At 41.0% G+C, this 17,917-nt stretch overlaps 1 protein-coding gene and 1 non-coding gene across 2 annotated transcripts in view; both read right to left on the bottom strand.

Annotated features, from left to right (window-relative positions):
- Positions 1–4,493: 4,493 nt before the first annotated feature.
- The window catches only part of NRIP3 (nuclear receptor interacting protein 3), a 28,124-nt gene continuing 14,700 nt past the window's right edge, over positions 4,494–17,917 (bottom strand). Inside the window, exons 2-7 of the mRNA XM_070473363.1 lie at positions 12,246–12,407; positions 11,648–11,730; positions 9,504–9,643; positions 7,980–8,032; positions 7,781–7,875; positions 4,494–7,482 (exon numbers count right to left, since the gene is read on the bottom strand). Of these exons, the coding sequence (XP_070329464.1) occupies positions 7,467–7,482; positions 7,781–7,875; positions 7,980–8,032; positions 9,504–9,643; positions 11,648–11,730; positions 12,246–12,407 (549 nt within the window). The 3' untranslated portion in view covers positions 4,494–7,466. The remainder of the gene's footprint in view (positions 7,483–7,780; positions 7,876–7,979; positions 8,033–9,503; positions 9,644–11,647; positions 11,731–12,245; positions 12,408–17,917) is intronic.
- Positions 8,182–8,401, bottom strand: LOC139037274 (small nucleolar RNA U3). The gene has a single exon (XR_011490099.1). It is a non-coding gene; the product is annotated as a small nucleolar RNA U3 (small nucleolar RNA).

Here is a 17,917-nt window from a genome sequence, read left to right on the forward strand (position 1 = left end):
TGCTGCATAAAAGTAGGCAAAGAGCTGGCTCTGACTAAAACTTTAGTTTTGCGAAGTGAGTGTAACAAAAAGAGGGTAAACCGAGTTTAAGGTATTTGCAAGTGGGAAAAAAGAGGAATTTCATAAAGAGGCTAGTTACAGGTCCAGTAGTGCATCCAACACAGCCACATATGTCTTTATATTCAAATTCTACTTCTCAAAACACTGGCTTTCAAATTGAACACCATTCTTCCTCTTACTGTTAGCTAGTAGAGAAATCATAAAAATGTATCTTTTCATCTATGCAATGCAAAATGGATATACTTAAAAACTGAGTATAATTGATCATGCTTTTAATACTTGTTCTAAAAAAATGTATGTTTATCCCCAAACATTGTAAAATATTAAACATTCTGTATGGTTAAAACATGACAAACAGTTTTAAGTTAATGTCAGATAAGAATTTTCTTATTCAATAGCAAATATTTAAACAGTGATTTTGCAAAATTCTCATTGGTCTTTGTTTTCTGATCAGGTCACATTTTTAGCCCAATCTACAAAGTGTGTAATATTTTTCTCATTATCACAAAGAAATGAGTGGTATGAATTTTGGAACATGACTTCTAAGCAAGTGGATCCTGGTTCACCTCCAAACCAAGCAAATTAATTTAAAAATAGAGAATCCCTCTGATTTAATCAAGAACAGTCAGTTCCTCTTTAAAAAAAAAAAAAAAGAGAAAGGCATATTTAAGTGAATCATAACCACTGACCCAGGGATTTAAGTTGCTTATGAAGAGAGGAAAGAAACTCAGGGAGGTTAGGGACAATGAAAGGTGATAATCAAGGGAGTATTGCAGTCAAGCTGCTAGAAGTCTGGAAGATAGAGTTGGTGGTCAGAGAGTCAGATACATGAGCCTGAGAGAAGAGAGGGGTTACAGTCTGGGATAATAAACAAGATCTAAGGTATGACCATGAAAATGAATGACAAGGAATGGTGTAGGATAATATCAGTGGAAGACTTTATTTAAGGAACCAGTGTATCAGAGTGTTGAAAAAGTCATCCATGTGTGTAATTAAATCACCAAGAATTAAATCTGGAGTAGTGTTGGGGGGAGTGAAGTGAGCCAAGAGCTGAACTTACTGAAAATGGAGGGGCAATGACCCAGGGGCTTGTAGACTTTGTGGATGATTAACAACAATGAAGGGACCTAAGTGATATAATTTGATGGCATGAGACTCAAAGCTGGGGAGTTTTAAGGGAAAGCATAGGAAGAAGTGTCTGCAAGAATAGGGTACAAGGAGACCATCTACCCCATCTCTATGACCACTAATAGAACTGTGGGAGAAAAAACTACCTTGAGAGGGCTGCAGCAAAAGCACTGGCCTAAGAGAAGAACCACAATTCGGGTTTGGGGACCCAAATAAGGGAAAGGGGAATCTGATGCTCCACAACGCTGAAACTTAAACCTCCATTTTCAGTAGGATGCCTCTCCTCTCAGCTACCAGCTGTTCTGTTTTCTTTTTTGGTGAAGAATACAGTTGTTTTTGGTGGCTCCACCTAGTTCAGTTTCTCCAGAGAATAAACAAATGAATGACTAAGGGGTGAGGATCTCAGGTCTAACTTTCAGTCTTTTCAGTAATCATCTTACTTTTTTAGTGGCTCATGCAGTCTTTGGTGATAGATATTTTACCACTATAAAACAGAGCAAATTAAAAATTGTATGAGATGTATACATCAGATGTTAGTTATGTAGTATGCCTTGTTAATTTAGGTACATGGTGTATCTAATGCTAGGATTCCCACCCATTTCCCCTTTCCTTTAATTATTACTCTTTTCAATTCTTGGCCTTCCTCTTAAGGCCTTACCTGCTGATACTGAGCCTTTATTTATGAAATTCTACCCTCCATGGGGCATACCAAGCTGGATCTTCCTCTTGGCTGCCCTTTCTCAGAACAGGCCCTCTTCATACACCCCTGTGACTGAATTGATCTTTGTGAAACCTGTTCACTTTATTGTACTTTCTATTCCCCAACTGGTTTCTATATATTACAGAGAAACTATTATGAACCCAGACACATGGGGGATAGTTTCATAGAACTTTCAAAACAGAATAACTGATTCCTCAGTCAGCCCCAGAAACCATGGCATTCTCATGTCTACCCATTTTCAAAATAAGACGAAAACCACTGTAGCATCCCCCTCCCAAGTACCAGGTCATCCAGTGTATCCAAGGAGTTCAGCGTTTCATAAAAGAATCCCAAGATATCCCATATTAGTTTGCCAAATGATGAAAGCAAAGTTAAGTTCCTGTTATACAGGCTTACAGTGCAGAAGGTTTTATATCTCTATTCCCTTTGTCCTCAAAGTCTCTAGACTTTACTAGATTTACTAGATCAGCCATACTCCCTCTTCCCAACCTATTTCTCCTGTTCAGGGCAACTGGAGGAGTTGAGTATGTCAGCACTGGATTATGTGGGTTTCCTGAAAAGTTATGTTTTCATATTAACCACAAATTGGGAGGCTACCTTGCCTCTAGCAAAAACAATGCCAGGACTGAATTCCCCTCTCTAATTTTGGTGGCTAGTATTTACTGGAAAAAAAGAACAGTTACCAGGCTACTAAAACCTTTAGACAAGTCTACCTAAAAGCAGGTAAAGACCCAGATGTTTCTTCATTCTGCTCAGGCATCTGGCAGCCCCAGTCTTCTGAAACATACCACAACCCTTGAGTAAAAAGGTCTCTGAGAAAACAGCTGTCACAATGCCCACATGCTTGACACCATTTGAAAAATAGCTGCCAGTAGGCCATTGACCAGACAAGTAAGGATAAAATTAAACAGTAGCTCAGCTCAGGATACAGTGATAATGGAAAGAAGTAGAAGCTAACAGAGGAGTCCAATCTAATAGCACACAGACCAGTACAACAGACAGACTAGTATGTCTCTGTTTTCTGATTTCCTGAGGACAGTAGTAGCCTTCAACTCTTCAAAACTGGATAAAAAGCTCATAATTTCAGTCCAAATTAATGAGTCTATGTTTGTAGTGATGGCAATGAGTCAAAAAGAAGCTACATTTTGATTCACAATGCCATTTAACAAAGATGTCCTAGAATCAAACAAAATTCTGCCATTAGTCATTAGAAATGACTTTGGAAGTCTCCTAATTTAACATAAGTCTCTTTCTAATATTGCTAGGAAATGATCACCCCACCTTTCACTTCCAGTGAAAAAGAATTTATAAACAGTCCATTTAATTGTGCTAAATAGTTATATCTCTGTACAACTAAGCTTTTCCTTCTGCAAAACTGTGAACAATACTAGTTTCTTTGCAGGAGTTGGTAGTCTCTGGTTCAAAGTAGATGCTTCCCTCCAACTGAATCAGGAAATGCCTCTCTACAGCCTCCACCTACTGGAAATGTTTGCCCTCTGGCGCTAGGAAGAACACTTTCCACATGACAGCTCTGAAGGTTACCCATGCCCTTTTCTAGATGCGCCACAAATTATATATACATCCCTGTCTTATTAATACAAGTGACATCTACACACAGAGTCCTTGATCCTTCTACATATAGAATGTGCAGTCAACTAAACAACAATATCACCTTCACCTGAATTTTTGTTATCAAAGTTCTCCCCTCACTGTGTAAATGCAATAGATTTTTTAAAAGTGAAAGTCAGGATGTATTTTTTAAACTCTGTATTTAATTTTGTTGGTTTCATTCTATTAAGGTGATTATGAATCTTGATTCTGTGGCTCATTGTTTAGAGTCAGATTGGTTAAGTATTTTTACATTTATATTTAGAATAAATGGACAAAAATAAGGCAGAAAACCTTTTGAGGTGGAATGGTAGTATTTTCTGAGGAATGGTAGAAACATAATTCTAGATTGTGATAATCACTGTCATAACGTATAGAATGTTTCTTATTGACTATTTCATAACTATACTGTTTAAGTACTAAAATATTAACACAAGGTAAGTATCATCTGTAAAATGCAGTTATTTGGAATATCATTTAGACATTTAGTTATATATTAAGGTTCATTCAATACTTCCCCTCCCCAAACCTCTAATTTGCTTGAACTAAGTAAATATTTCCTTTCTAAATAAACAATGTATAAAAAGTAAATTTCTAAATAAAATTTCTAGAAGTAAATGTTTTCTCACACACTAAGGATCCACCATAAAACACTGTTGCCACATACAGTGAAATCTTTGAGGGACTCATATGGCAACCACTTTACATGGGTTATCTCATTTGATACCGTGAAGTAAGTACTATTATCACTTCTGTTTTATAGATTACAAAGCCAGGCTCACAGAGGTTCACTAATTTGCCCAAGAACATACAGCTGATGAGAGAAAGCTGAAGGACTAGCAGCAATGGAGGAAATGAGGGCACAAAGCCTTGTGTTCACAAGATCCTATAAGTGAAACACTGACGCACTGGGCTTCGCCTAGGCTCCCCCACCTTCCAGGGGCCCTGACACAAGAGACTGTCAGACAAGCACACGGAGGGGAAGATTTCACTTTATTGTTACATTAATCTCACAGATAAACCCAACACAGCCAGAAACACTGCGCAGAAAAATGCCAGTGCAGAGGCCTGCCAACAGAAGGAGGGAGGACTCCAGTTCGTCTCCTCCACATGCCCAGCCTGGAAAGATTTTCTACTATACGAGAGTAAGGGAGGCTGACATACTAAGCAATCCGTCAATACACTTAGAGCTAAGGAACAGGAGCTCTTACCAGGTGGGGTCTGTGCAAGGTAAGGAGATAGAAAAGTCAGAAAACATTTGTTCCTCAGATAAGTCAAGCATAGAAATACCAAATGACAAAAACAATATTTTTTTCAAACTCCCTGTATTTTATTTGGACATCTAATGAGGAATGAGAGGGTTATAGTTGTACATGGTTTCTTCTTGCTACTGCCTGTCTTCTGAGCTGTGACCTACGTGGTCACTCTCTTCCCACACCTTCAATCAGAGGTACCAGTGAGAATTTTCTAGAATTCTGGGAAGAACTGACCTTACCTGCTTACCTAGCCAGCCCCAGAAATGTGGATTCAGTGTTTCCTCAGGAAAATCAAGGAGATAGGCGCTATCAGAGTAACCAACCTGGCAGCATTTAAATAACATTGATGAAGCTCAAGACTTTCTACAGTTATCTTTAGACATCTTTAGGTACCACTATCAAAGGTTTAAAGCACAATTACTAGGTTAGTGAATTCAAATGATCTGACTACATAGAGTGGGATTATGATACCCTAAGCTCAGATCACCCCAACTGTTTCTATTCCACAACTGGAAAATCACTGACTGATTCTCAGAGGCCAGAAAGATCACTAAGGGCCATCTGATCATCCCCCTGATGCCATAGAATCCTGAACTCAAAGGGTCAGATTCAGCGGCATCTTTCTAGTATCTGAGAATTCCTGGCCTTACTTGGTCCACAGGGTATTCAGGATAAACCAGGCCAAGGAACTTCTAACATGCCTCTCTTGTGGCCAAGAGTCGAGGCTCAGACTGGGACTTCCAACTAGGGAAGGAAGAGGTGAAGTATTTCAACTCAGCCCTAGGGTGAGAAGCAGGCCAAAGTGGTACCATGAAAGGTGAGGGAGGAGAGTGGAGAGGCCTCAGTGGAAAAGTACAGGTGCTCCCTGTGTAAGAAAACAAGGGTGAATTGAGCGGGCACTGAAGACTGGTAATATGGGGTCACCCCTGTGGAGCATCAGATGTGGCCTCCCCTACTGTGGCTGGGCCTAGTTTTCCATCTTGCTTTCTCTGTAGAAGCTGACAAGAATGGGGCCAGGGCTGAGCCAGTGACAACTGGCTACAGTATGGCTGCCTAGCTGTTCAAATGGGGGTCATGTCACCAAGCTCATAGTCTTTAGGGAGCTTCTGAAAAGCTAACAACATTCAGAGTTCCAAAGAGCCGTCTGGTAGAAACAGTAGCTGAACACTGGACAAAATGGTTGGTGGGGATGTGGCAAAGTCTGAAGTAGGATCAGCGAATACTTGAGGAACTACTGCTAAGAACCAAGGGTAGACTTGGGAATCTCCTATAGGGACACCCACAGCTGACTATTTTTCTGATTTTTCTGAGCACATCTCTGACCAAACTGAAAAGAGAGATTCCATTATAGGTATCTATATGTCCAACTGACACCCCAATGGGAGGCTTCAAGAAACCCTGTGACCTCTTTGAGAGGGGTCAGGAAGTACTAAGCAGTCAGAAAAAGTTGTCCTTAACACTACCAGCTCCTACCATGCCTCTTTCCTTACACCAGGACAGAAGTGAAGAACTCCTCAACCCTCAATTCCCTACCAGCACGTTTCATTCCCAGATCTCCATCCCAGAAACGTTTCCTTAGGTAGGCATTCCCACCAACTGACTCTATCCTTCTGTTTTGGACCTGCTCTAGGTCTTCTCATCTTCTTTCCCTACTCCTGCTCCCAGCTGTTTGAGTCTGAGGCAGACAAATAACAGGCTAGATAGAAATACTGACTGGATCTTGGGGTTATCAACATCTGACAACAATGCCCAGGTTAGTTACTGAAGCCTTCAATTCCATCTCAGAGAGTAGTTAATGTGTTTCTATCTGTGATTCCTTCCTCCTTCTCCCCTCCAAGAAGTTCAAGGTGAGGATCCACCTCATTCATCTTTGTACCTGTGACTTTTAGGCACAAAGATAAGCACCTAAATGTGATAGCGTGGGTCAGGGGACTTTTAGTGGGCGTAGCACACAGGAGGGAGGGCCACCCAGGTCCTCTGGCATCCATCCCCAAAGCATATCCTTCCCCTACCCTGCCTTTTTACAAACCCTTACCTCTTCATCCTCCTCTCAAGGCTTGAAGCCACAAATGAAAATGAACATGGCCTTGGCCTTGGCTTGTCTGGTCTGAGTTCTAGATGCCCTCTGCCACTGACAGTATATGAGCTTAGACAATTCACTTGTCTCTCTGGTCCTTTAAATGAAATGGTTGGACTAGCCCATCTCTCTGAGTTCTTTCAGTTCAATTCATACTTGAGAAATCAACAAATGAATTAGAAGAGATTCTAATTCAGAGCCATAGGTATTCTGCATAAGAAGTAAAGGTCAGGTTCCTGTTTATTACATATGTTAGCTCTAGGAGAAGAAGCAAGTTATCTGTGGAGAAATAGAACCTGGCAGCCCCTATATTTGACTAATAAAAGCAAATTCCTTGAAGAAGCAGAGAAATAGGCCATAAGTGAGACCTGGCAGTGTCAAAAAGATCTATAAATTAAGTGGTCAAAGGAGTAAAAAACAATGGCTATAACCAGACAAGATCTCTAAGCACAGACTAAAGTCTAGAGAGGTCTGGGAGGGAGTGAGCCCCTGGAGCTTCTATTAGAGGGTAGGACTTGGTCCACAGCAAGTTGCTGCTGCATTTGGTTCAAACCCAGTTTTTTCAATCTGTCAACCTGGTATGTGTGCACACGTGCAGACATGCTGTAGGCTGTAGTTATGCTTCTGAAGTGCTGAAATGAGAAAGAAATGGAAGAAATGATACCAAATTCAAATAAATTAGGCTGAAGGCACGTACAATATCAGTTTAAAAGCTACTCACTTCCTCCACCACACTATGCAGTATCGATCACTACTCATTCTGAAACATGGGCTACAGAATTGTGTGGGATTGTGAACTCGGGGTGAGGAGAGGTGTCATTGTTATGTGATTGAAAGTCAAAAGCAGGATATAATCCAATATTCTGTGTGAGAACCCCTCCAGTTAATGACAAATGGATTTGACTTGACCTGACTCATTCTGGCACTCACTTATCTTCATTCAAGGAAATTGTCTCCACAAAAGGGATTTCTTCCTTGTCTGTCTTTCCCATGATCAGCCGGTGCTTATCCAAGTTTATGATGCACTGAAAACAAAACAGGATCACTGGTTACTGTCAATGATTTCACTGTGTAAGAGAACCCTTACCTCAGGCAAAAGGTACCAATGGGTTAGCAGAACCAATCATACCTTCAAGGATCGGAGAGTCTGCAGACCAAGAGACAAGTTCTTCTCATTATCCTCTAATAAGAAAAAAAAAACACCTAGAATTTAACCATTTCCATGTTTAGAAATCAGCCTTATCACCTTTAGGTTCTATACAACTTCCCTCTCTCCTATCCATCTAATAAACATCTATTAAGCATTTCTCTCTTTTTTATTTTGCTACAAAACCACTCACATAACCTTTTTTTTTTTTTAACTCTCAAATAATGAGAAAATAGATCATCAACAACCAATGACAGTTACAAAGAAAAAACACACTACCAAGAATTGACTTCACATTCAGTAAGGAACACTGTACCTCTCCCTCGTGGCTTATGGGTACAAATAAGAGTACAATACCCACTCAAGAAAAATTCTCTAGCAATGAACCCTGAAAGCGTAGTCTTAATCTCCTGCCATAAGCTGCTGCTGCATCTGTGAGAGCTGCTCACTTTCTACTGATAGCCACATTTTTGTCACTCCCTCACAAATATTTCCATCTTACATCCCATAATTCAGTAAAATGGCAAACTTTAAAACACCATTTTTGCTCATAAATGGTTCAGAAACACTTCAAAGCAGCAACAAGCCGCATTAAAATATGGTTCCCGGGCAGCCAATCATACATGGCTTACTTCTGAATCCTATGAGAAGCAGCTATTACCCCGCCCATCGCACCTGGAGCCACCAGGGTCCAAGTACCATCGCGGTGCCCCTTTGCAGGCCAAATGGGTCTGTGTGGACTGCCTCTCGCCTGCTGGAAAAGTCCGCAGACTTGAGTATTTCTTATATTAAGTAATTTTCCCCAGATCATTATAGTTTGAGCTTCCCTGGTGGCTCAGGTGGTAAAGAATCCACCTGCAATGCAGGAGACCCAGTTTCAACCCTTGGGCTGGGAAGATACCGTGGAGAAGGAAATGGCAACCTACTCCAGTATTCTTCCCTGGAAAATCCCACAGAGGAGCCTGGTGGGCTACAGTCCATAGGGTCTCAAAGAGTCGGACATGACTGAATGACAAAAGGTGGTGTGGTAGAGTCAAGATTCAAACCCAGGTCTTCTTAACTTTAAAGGACAAAGAAAGGCCTTTGAACAAAAACCAGGAACTTAGAGTATTGGGAAATAGAGTACATGAGAGAAAGTACAGGAGTTGGTCGGAAGTTATGATGGGATTTATGGCAAAGGAGTAAGAGGATCTTGCCCTCTACCTCCAACTAGCCCACGGAAATTTCTCAGGAGCTACTTTTACTGGCACACAGAAATTTTTGTTTTCTTACCCCTTGAAATTTTTTATTCTCTGAGTGATATTCAACATGTCTTGAATGTAGCTCAAGGCCCATCTGGTACTTTGGAAGACAAAAACTGGGACAAAGTTTATAGTATAAAAAGTGGAAACCTGGGGTTTTGAAGAAGTCAGTACTTACAGGCCTGAGATCCCATGAGGGTTTGGTGGAAGGAGGGAGAGGGTTTACCTTAGGGGTCCACAGGTCCAGTTCCCCAATTCAACTCACCAACCACAGCTGCTGGGCAGTCCAGGCGGAGGGAGCCCAATGTGATCACCAGGTGCTCAATCTGGCCCACAACTTTCAGATGCCGGGGTAGAGAAAGCCTCTCTCCTTCATGTTTGTGAGATCTGACATACTCCTTGAGTCTGCACCAGAGAGCAAATACCAGAATCCCCTTGGCAGAGGTTTCTGATGGAATCTGGCAATGCTTACCTTCTGACCCACAGCTGGAATTTTCCAGGGATTTCCTGGGTTAATTTACCAAAAGAAAACGTTAGCCTGCATTTCTTGTTTGAGCACTTTATCCTAAACATGCCAGGGGGTATATAAAAATATATATAAAGATTTAGCTCCTGTTCTAAAAAGCTATGTCACTATTTGCACTGGTGGCACACACTCAGAGAGTCCTTTTCTGCATTCCAATATCCCCACCTATGTGCAAGGCAGTTTAGTTAACATAGCCATTTACACATCTGTGGCTAAAAGATCTGAGTGGGCAGGTTAATCCTAATTTTAGAAGATGCTTTGCTCAATGTCTAATTTTCTCTTTGTTTGTTTTAGTCTTCTTCACTTAGTCTTGGGCTATAAGGTTGGTAGAGGTAGGTACTTACTTGTTGAATGTATTGATACTGGTTAATTCCTAGTTAATTTAACCTGTCTGTCTAGAAGAGAAAGGAAGAACAATACCAAGGTTTCACACAGTTACGTAAGCTGGTTGGAACAGCCAGCATCCGAGCTATTATGAGTTGGTGGATAAATACTTAATTATGGACTCTCTGTGCCAATACTCCCTGCTTTACTCCATTTTCTCTCTTTTGGTGTTACAGCCCATGCAAAAGGAAAATAATTGCAGTTTTATAGATGGTTATTAATTCCTCTGGAATCATGGCAGTCTGCTGCCTAATTATGCACCAGGACATTATTAGTCTTTCTGGAAACATCATGTTGCACTATAGCTCATCTCTTCACGACATAAAAAGGCTCAGGATTCTTCCCACAGGAGCGCTTGTGTCTCTGGCTCCCCCACCACCCTAAATAGCAATGCACAAAACCCAAAGAGCCAACTGCAAAGAGTCAGCGGTGAGGGGTGAAAAGGTAGAAACGAGAAGGAACAGGTCCTGTGGGCAGAAGTCACCGATATACAAATCAAGACTTGGGCAAGTCCTGCCTAAGAACAAGAATATTTTTAAAAGTAGCTTAAAATGGGCCATTACATCTACTCCAGTCATTGTTTCAATAACGAGATCTGGGCTGGGGGATGCTTTGTTGTACTTATAGCTAGAGAAGTGGAAAAAGATATTGGACTGATCCTCCCAATTCTGGGCTAGACCTCAGGGCCCACCTGGTACTTTGGAGAAAAGAGAAGGAAGAAGAAAGAGAATAAAAGGATGGATTGATTGAAAAGGAGGAAAGATACAAAATGACTTTCTCTAACTAAAAAAGAGAGAGAACCCAATTCCAGCTTTTAGAGAACTTAATATATTCATTATATAAGGTGTCTGCCTCACACCCAATCCCCAGCAGGGGCAGCAGTAAGATCTGATTTTACATGTTATTTGCAGAAAGCAAAGACACTAATCACCCCTGTGATGGTTCAGGCCCAATAGCTCTATTCCACGGTCTGACTGATGCTTCTTGGGACAGGCAGGGTGACCTCAGAACTCCAAGTAAGCCAAGGTCAACCACACCCCTGATTCTACTTCTCGGGGCTATACCTACAGGGCAGTTCTTTTTAATTTGCTGTCTGGGAAGGGCACAAATCAGGATCAGGGCATGGCATGCAATGAGTCAAGGATCTCATATTCTCTCATTCTGGAGCCCAAAGGTCTTTGTTCAAAACTTAATTAATGGGAGATAATGCTTCCCTGGTGGCTCAGATGGTAAAGAATCTGCCTGCAATGTGGAAGACCCGGGTTCGATCCCTGGGTAGGGAAGATCTCCTGGAGGAGGGCATGGCAAACCACTCCAGTATTCTTGCCTGGAGAATCCCAAGGACAGAGGAGCCTGGCTGGCTACAGTTCATGGGGTTGCTAAGAGTCAAACATGACTGAATGACTAACAGTTTCAGTTTCAATGGAAAGCCTGAACTGCAAAATAAATTCAAGCAAAGAGCATATAGCATCTGACTTCCAGTACAAGTGGCTACTTACCCCAGTCTATCCACACAGGCTGAAGAGATGAGATTATATTGACAGCCTGTGTCAACCAAGGCTTTCACATCCTTTCCAGCACACTGTAGAGAGAAAATATACTGTTCAACAGAAGCCAGAGACGCAAAAGGGAAGAGAAATCCAAAGAGCAAGCAGCGGATGTCACATGAAAGGCAGGGTTGGAGAGCATCCTCACATTTATGGATCGGTAGTGTCCCACCTGTATCCATTGTGGTGTCTCTGTTGAGGGGTTCTTTTTCCTGCTGATTGTAGAGCTGACAGAGGATCCCAAAGGACTTTGGGATGTTTCCTTCTATACACAAAGTGGCTTTTAATTGTGTGTGTGTGGGTATCACATGTCCCTTTACAAATCTGATGAAACATTTAGTCCTTTTCCCCATAAAGGATGTACATGCATACAAAATACTGCATACACTTCCAGTGATGCACAGAGTGCCCCCTTAAAACTCATTTATGAATTCCATGATAACATCCACATTCTATACAATTTGGAGGAAAGGGCCCCATTATTAGCATCATATTAGACCTGAATCCTAACTCAGCAGAAAACCTGGAAAAGTTGTTATCAGAACTTTACCTGGCAAGAAACCAAAATCATGTCATCATCCTCAGACTTCTTCAGCCCCTCAGTCTTGGCCTGATTGAATTTGTTGGTCTTGGAGGCCCAAGGGACACGACTGCTTCGGAGCTTAGATAGGTTGGTTTCCATGAGGCGCCTCTGCAGAATGTTATGAGGTTGCTTGGGGAACAGAAAGCAGAGGCTTCTTAGTGACAGGCCATGTTCCCCTTCCTCCACTGTCCCCCAGGTGCCATGGAAATAATGAAGGAGCCTCACATAACTGAGGCTCCACCTTTGCCTCTTATTTATTCTTCCCTCAAGTACGGATTTCATGAGTATTATCAGAGCAGGAACTATCAGAACAGTAGACCAACCTCAGTGAATGAAAAAGCAATATGGGACTCTGGGAAATATGAACAGGGGGGTATTCCATGGCTAAAGAAAAGTAAGGGACTCTTGTGATTTGTACTACGTGGGCTTGCTGCCTTCCCTTCCCTTACAATGGCATTTCAGGAGAAAAGTGGCTTTAGTATATATGGAATAAATATATGTTTCCAGAGGACTTATAAGTAAGGGCAGCTAATTCTCACAGGCCAAAGAAACCTTCTTACCACTGGTTTTCAGGAGTTCTGTGTACTTATGTTTCAAGTCTCACTTCCTCACAGTCATCTTTTCGACTCAAACGCGTATGCCTTCGTGACCTGGCTCTCTCCTGTGGGTTGAGTCATCCATGGGGTGGATGAGGTAGGAAGACAGGTTATACCTGCTGAATAACCCTCTTAGGAGATACACTTTAGAACCTGGCAGAACCCATGACTATTATCCTTACCATTTTCCTCTGGACTTCAAGAAGCATCAAGCTCCTCCTGCCATATGCTTGTTATCCATTCTCTCTCTTAATGTCCCAAAAGTGGAGTATAAAGGGGGCAGAAACTGACCAAGAAGCAGGGGGCTTAATTAGACCTTACATCCGTGCCAGGATACCTAATGTTAGGATGCAGAATAAGGAATGTGAATTCAAGTGTGCTCTTTGATAGGGCTTAGAAGAGTTACTAGGGTAGATATAACTACGCTCTACTTTCTACTCCAAGAGGCCTCTAGAAAGTGTAAACCACTTCTTGAAGTCATTTGACCTGAGAAATCTCTGCAGGAGCATATTATTCCCAGTTTACAATAATACTTAAAATCTCTCAAAGGATAGAGCCTTATCCCAAGTTTCTTTGTGACACATTCTAGACGGCATTTCAATTCTGAAGGGAAGAGAGTCACTCCTAAAAGCCCAGAGCCTAGAACCTTCCCCAGCAAGGGGGTAGAACTGGAGAAGTCTTCATTATCCACCATCTCACAGATTTCTGAGGAAGAAAGGAGTCAGAGCCATGACTCACTGTAACCCTGGTGGGGTGAAGAAACAGATTCCCAAAATACACTGATTCTTGGCAAGGCAGATTCTAAATTAGCATCCTTGGGAAAAGGAGGTGGGGGGGGGCATTTAAATGAAAATGAGAGACTCTTTAACTTGATAAGGAGCTACAGGAAGTGCTAACTTTGTCAGATTTCCCGATTTGACCCTGGGAGAATGCTTTGCTCTGCAAAAGAAACAGTAATTCTTCATTCTTATCTCTTTCACTAATAAGCCTAGATTTATATGAAAGCAGGTGTTTGTTTCTGTCAGATCCATGCTTAGCAGAACCAACTCAGATAAGTTGGATTTGTAGAACTGAAGACTGGAAGGGACTTGAAATGCTGTCTAACCTAGGTCCTCCTAACCTAAAGTTTGCGGTTTTCCTTCTACAGTGGTCTTGCTGAACACCACTTTACCTGGATACTCTAAATCTTGATAGGAATCTAATCATCGGACAGATGAGGCAAATGAGGAAGGTTCTGAAACCATTTCCCTTAAGTCATCTCTCTTCTGAATTTTCCTCTTAGACCCCTCTCCACAGGCTATATATTAATACATACTCCAAGTTCTCATATACTGGGGAGAAAACTCCTCCACAGAAGTCCAGACCTTGTCTCTTCAATGCCACATCCTAATCTAATCTTGTGATAAGTCATTCAGTCTTGTCCAACACTTTGCGACACTATAGACTGTATCCCGCCAGTCTCCTCTGTCCATGGGATTCTCCAGTCAAAAATACTGGAGTGAGCTGTCATGCCCTCCTCCAGGGGGTCTTCCCAACCCAGGGACTGAACCTGCATTAGCAGACAGGTTTTTTACCACTAGCACCACCTGGAAAGCCCAATCTAATCATACCTTTGTCTTAATTGGCCTTTAATAAAGGTTGAAATCACTATTCTATTTCCTGACATTCTATATTTTTTTCACTGAAATCACTTCTGATCCCACAATACCAATAATGATCTCCTAATTTCCAAACCTGATAGACATTTTTCAGCCTTCATTCTCTAGGGCATTTGGCCCTGTTGACTATTCCTTTGTTTAGTAACCCAAAAAGGTTTAAACATAACACATGTTCAATGTAAAATATTCAAATATCACTAAAGCATATACAATTAAAAGGGAAAGCTTCCTCAGCACCTCACCCTTCTTAGTTCCACTCCCTACAAATAAAAACCATCAAATTTAGAAGAATATCCTTCCTTTTTTTGCTGTCTTAGTTCCATGCAAGATCTTAGTTCCCAAACCAGAGATTGAACCTGTGCCCCCTGAATTGAGAATACACAATTTCAATCACTACCAGGGAAGTCCCCCCCAAATTTTAATGCATTTACAAACATAAATAAAGATAGGATCACATCATAACACTCTTCTAAATTTTTAAAATTTTGTTTAATATATTAAAGGCATTTTTCCATGTCAGTACATATAATTATTTTCATTCATTTTTATAACTACAAGTACTCACAGTATAGTTCAGGAGTTGAAAATTCACAGCCAATAAACTCATGTGAATCTCAGAGATGCTTTTCTGTAGTCATTTAATTATGCCCTCATGTTTTAAATGACAATGTAACTGCACATTTACCTCTGCTCCCAACCAAAATGTCACTAAAATGATAGTCAAGGAGTTAGAAAGGCCTAAACCTTTCACAAAGAGAATAGTAAACAACAACAAAAACAAGAGAGATGTTGACAAAATCTTGGAATCTAAAAACAGACCAAAAACTGGTAAGTGACCTAGACTAGAGAAAGCTAAACTCTTCACACCATTCTACTTCATGGAACACTACAGTAGCAGAGGCCACCAGTTACTAACTAAAATCCATGATTTCCTCTTCTTTCTGGACAGACACGTAGATTATGTTTCCCAGTCTTTCCTGTTAGATAAAGCCATATGACTGAGTTTGGCAAGCAGAATGTGAGGAAAAGTGACACACACCTCTTCTAGGCTTGACTCATAAAATTCTCCTATGCATACTCCTCCATACTCTTCTCCTATTCTGACTGGCTGAAATGGAGATGACCCCTAGGGTAACCTTCCTAGAGGTAACATGTTTAAGATAAAAAGCCACCATCAGCCTGGATCCCCAAATGACTACATGGAAGAGGGCTATCTTGTTGACCTTTCCACTAGAACTGTTACTTTTAAAAAAACAATAAATTATTACATTTGAACTATTTTATACTTGGGGGTATAAAGCATATATAAGCATATTAAAAAGCAGAGACATTACTTTGCCAACAAAGGTCTGTCTAGTCAAAGCTAAGATTTTTCCAGTAATGATGTATGGATGTGAGAGTTGGACTATAAAGAAAACAGCACTGAAGAATTGATGCTTCTGAACTGTGGTGTTGGAGAAGGCTCTTGAGAGTCCCTTGGACTGCAAGAAGATCAAATCAGTAAACCCTAAAGGCAATCAATCCTGAATATTCATTGGAAGGACAAATGCTGAAGCTGAAATTCCAATACTTTGGCCACCTTCAAAGAATTGACTCATTGGAAAAGACTCTGATGCTGGGAAAGATTGAAGGCAGGAGGAGAAGGGAAGGATGAGATGGTTGGATGGCATCACCGACTTGATAGACATGAGTTTGAGTAAACTCCAGGAGTTGGTGATGGACAGGGAAGCCTGGTGTGCTGCAGTCCATGGGGTCTCAGAGAGTCAGACATGACTGAGCAACTGAACTGAACTGATACTTTGGGGTCTAGCTGTAAAAGCAGTTTTCCTACTTAAAAACCCTGGGAAAGCTGATGAATAGAGGTATTAGAAACTACAGTTGGAGGGTACAAATAGGGTTGGAAAGAGATTAATACAAAGCCTGCATGAGACTCCTACTTGACCCAGACAACTGGGAAGAATGACAATACTTTATTCTTTTTTGTAAGAGTAAATAAAAAGATTTTGGTTGGTTGACAGTTTGGCTAGGCTTAGAACAGATTCCTACAACAGCTGAGGATGAGGGTGGAGTGTCCTACTACACCAGAACTGAAGGATATGAGCTTACAGATTGAAAGGGCTCATATGGAGCCTTGCATAATGAAACATAAAAGATCCACACCAAGATTTCACATCATTAAGAATTTTTGGAATATCATGGATGACAAAGATTCCAAAAGTTTTCAGAGAGAAAAAGAAGATTCAAATACAAAGGATTAGGAATCAGAATTACATAAGACTACTCAATGGTAATAATGGAAGCTTAAAGACAGTGATGGAAGCAAGGTCTGATGCTGTAAAGAGCAATACTGCATAGGAACCTTGAATGTTAGGTCCATGAATCAAGGCAAATTCGAAGTGATCAAACAGGAGATGACAAGAGTGAATGTCGACACTTTAGGAATCAGCAAACTAAAATGGACTGCAATGGGTGAATTGAACTCAGATGACCATTACATCTAGTACTGTGGGCTTCTTCTAAGTAAGGGCTACTTCTAGTAAGCCCTTCTTCTAAGTAAGGGCTACTTCTAAGAATCCCTTAGAAGAAATAGAGTAGCCATCACAGTCAACAAAAGAGTCTGAAATGCAGTACTTAGATGCAGTCTCAAAAATGACAGAATGATCTCTGTTCATTTCCAAGGCAAACCATTCAATATCTCCATAATCCAAGTCTATGCCCTGACTAGTAATGCTGAAGAAGCTGACGTTGAACGGTTCTATGAAGACCTACAAGACCTTTCTAGAATTAACACCCAAAAAAGATGTCCCTTTCATTATAGGGGACTGGAATGCAAAAGTAAGAAGTCAAGAAACACCTAGCGTAACAGGCAAATTTGGCCTAAGAGTACAGAATGAAGCAGGGCAAAGGCTAATAGAGTTCTGCCAAGAGAACGCACTGGTCATAGCAAACACCCTCTTCCAACAACATAAGAGAAGACTCTACACATGGAAATCACCATATGGTCAACACTGAAATCAGATTGATAATATTATATTCTTTGCAGTCAAAGATGGAGAAGCTCTATATAGTCAGCAAAAACAAGACTGGGAGCTGACTGTGGCTCAGATCATGAACTCCTTATTGCCAAATTCAGACTTAAATTGAAGAAAGTAGGGAAAACCACTAGACCATTCAGGTATGACCTAAAAAATTCCCTAACGACTATACAGTGGAAGTGAGAAATAGATTTAAGGGACTAGATCTGATAGACAGAGTGACTGATGAACTATGGACGGAAATTTGTGACATTGTACAGGAGACAGGGAGCAAGACCATCCCTAAGAAAAAGAAATGCAAAAAAGCAAAATGGCTGTCTGAGGAGGCCTTACAAATAGCTGTGAAAAGA

Source organism: Odocoileus virginianus, chromosome 10, assembly GCF_023699985.2.
Source record: "Odocoileus virginianus isolate 20LAN1187 ecotype Illinois chromosome 10, Ovbor_1.2, whole genome shotgun sequence".
Taxonomy (NCBI): Eukaryota; Metazoa; Chordata; class Mammalia; order Artiodactyla; family Cervidae; genus Odocoileus; species Odocoileus virginianus.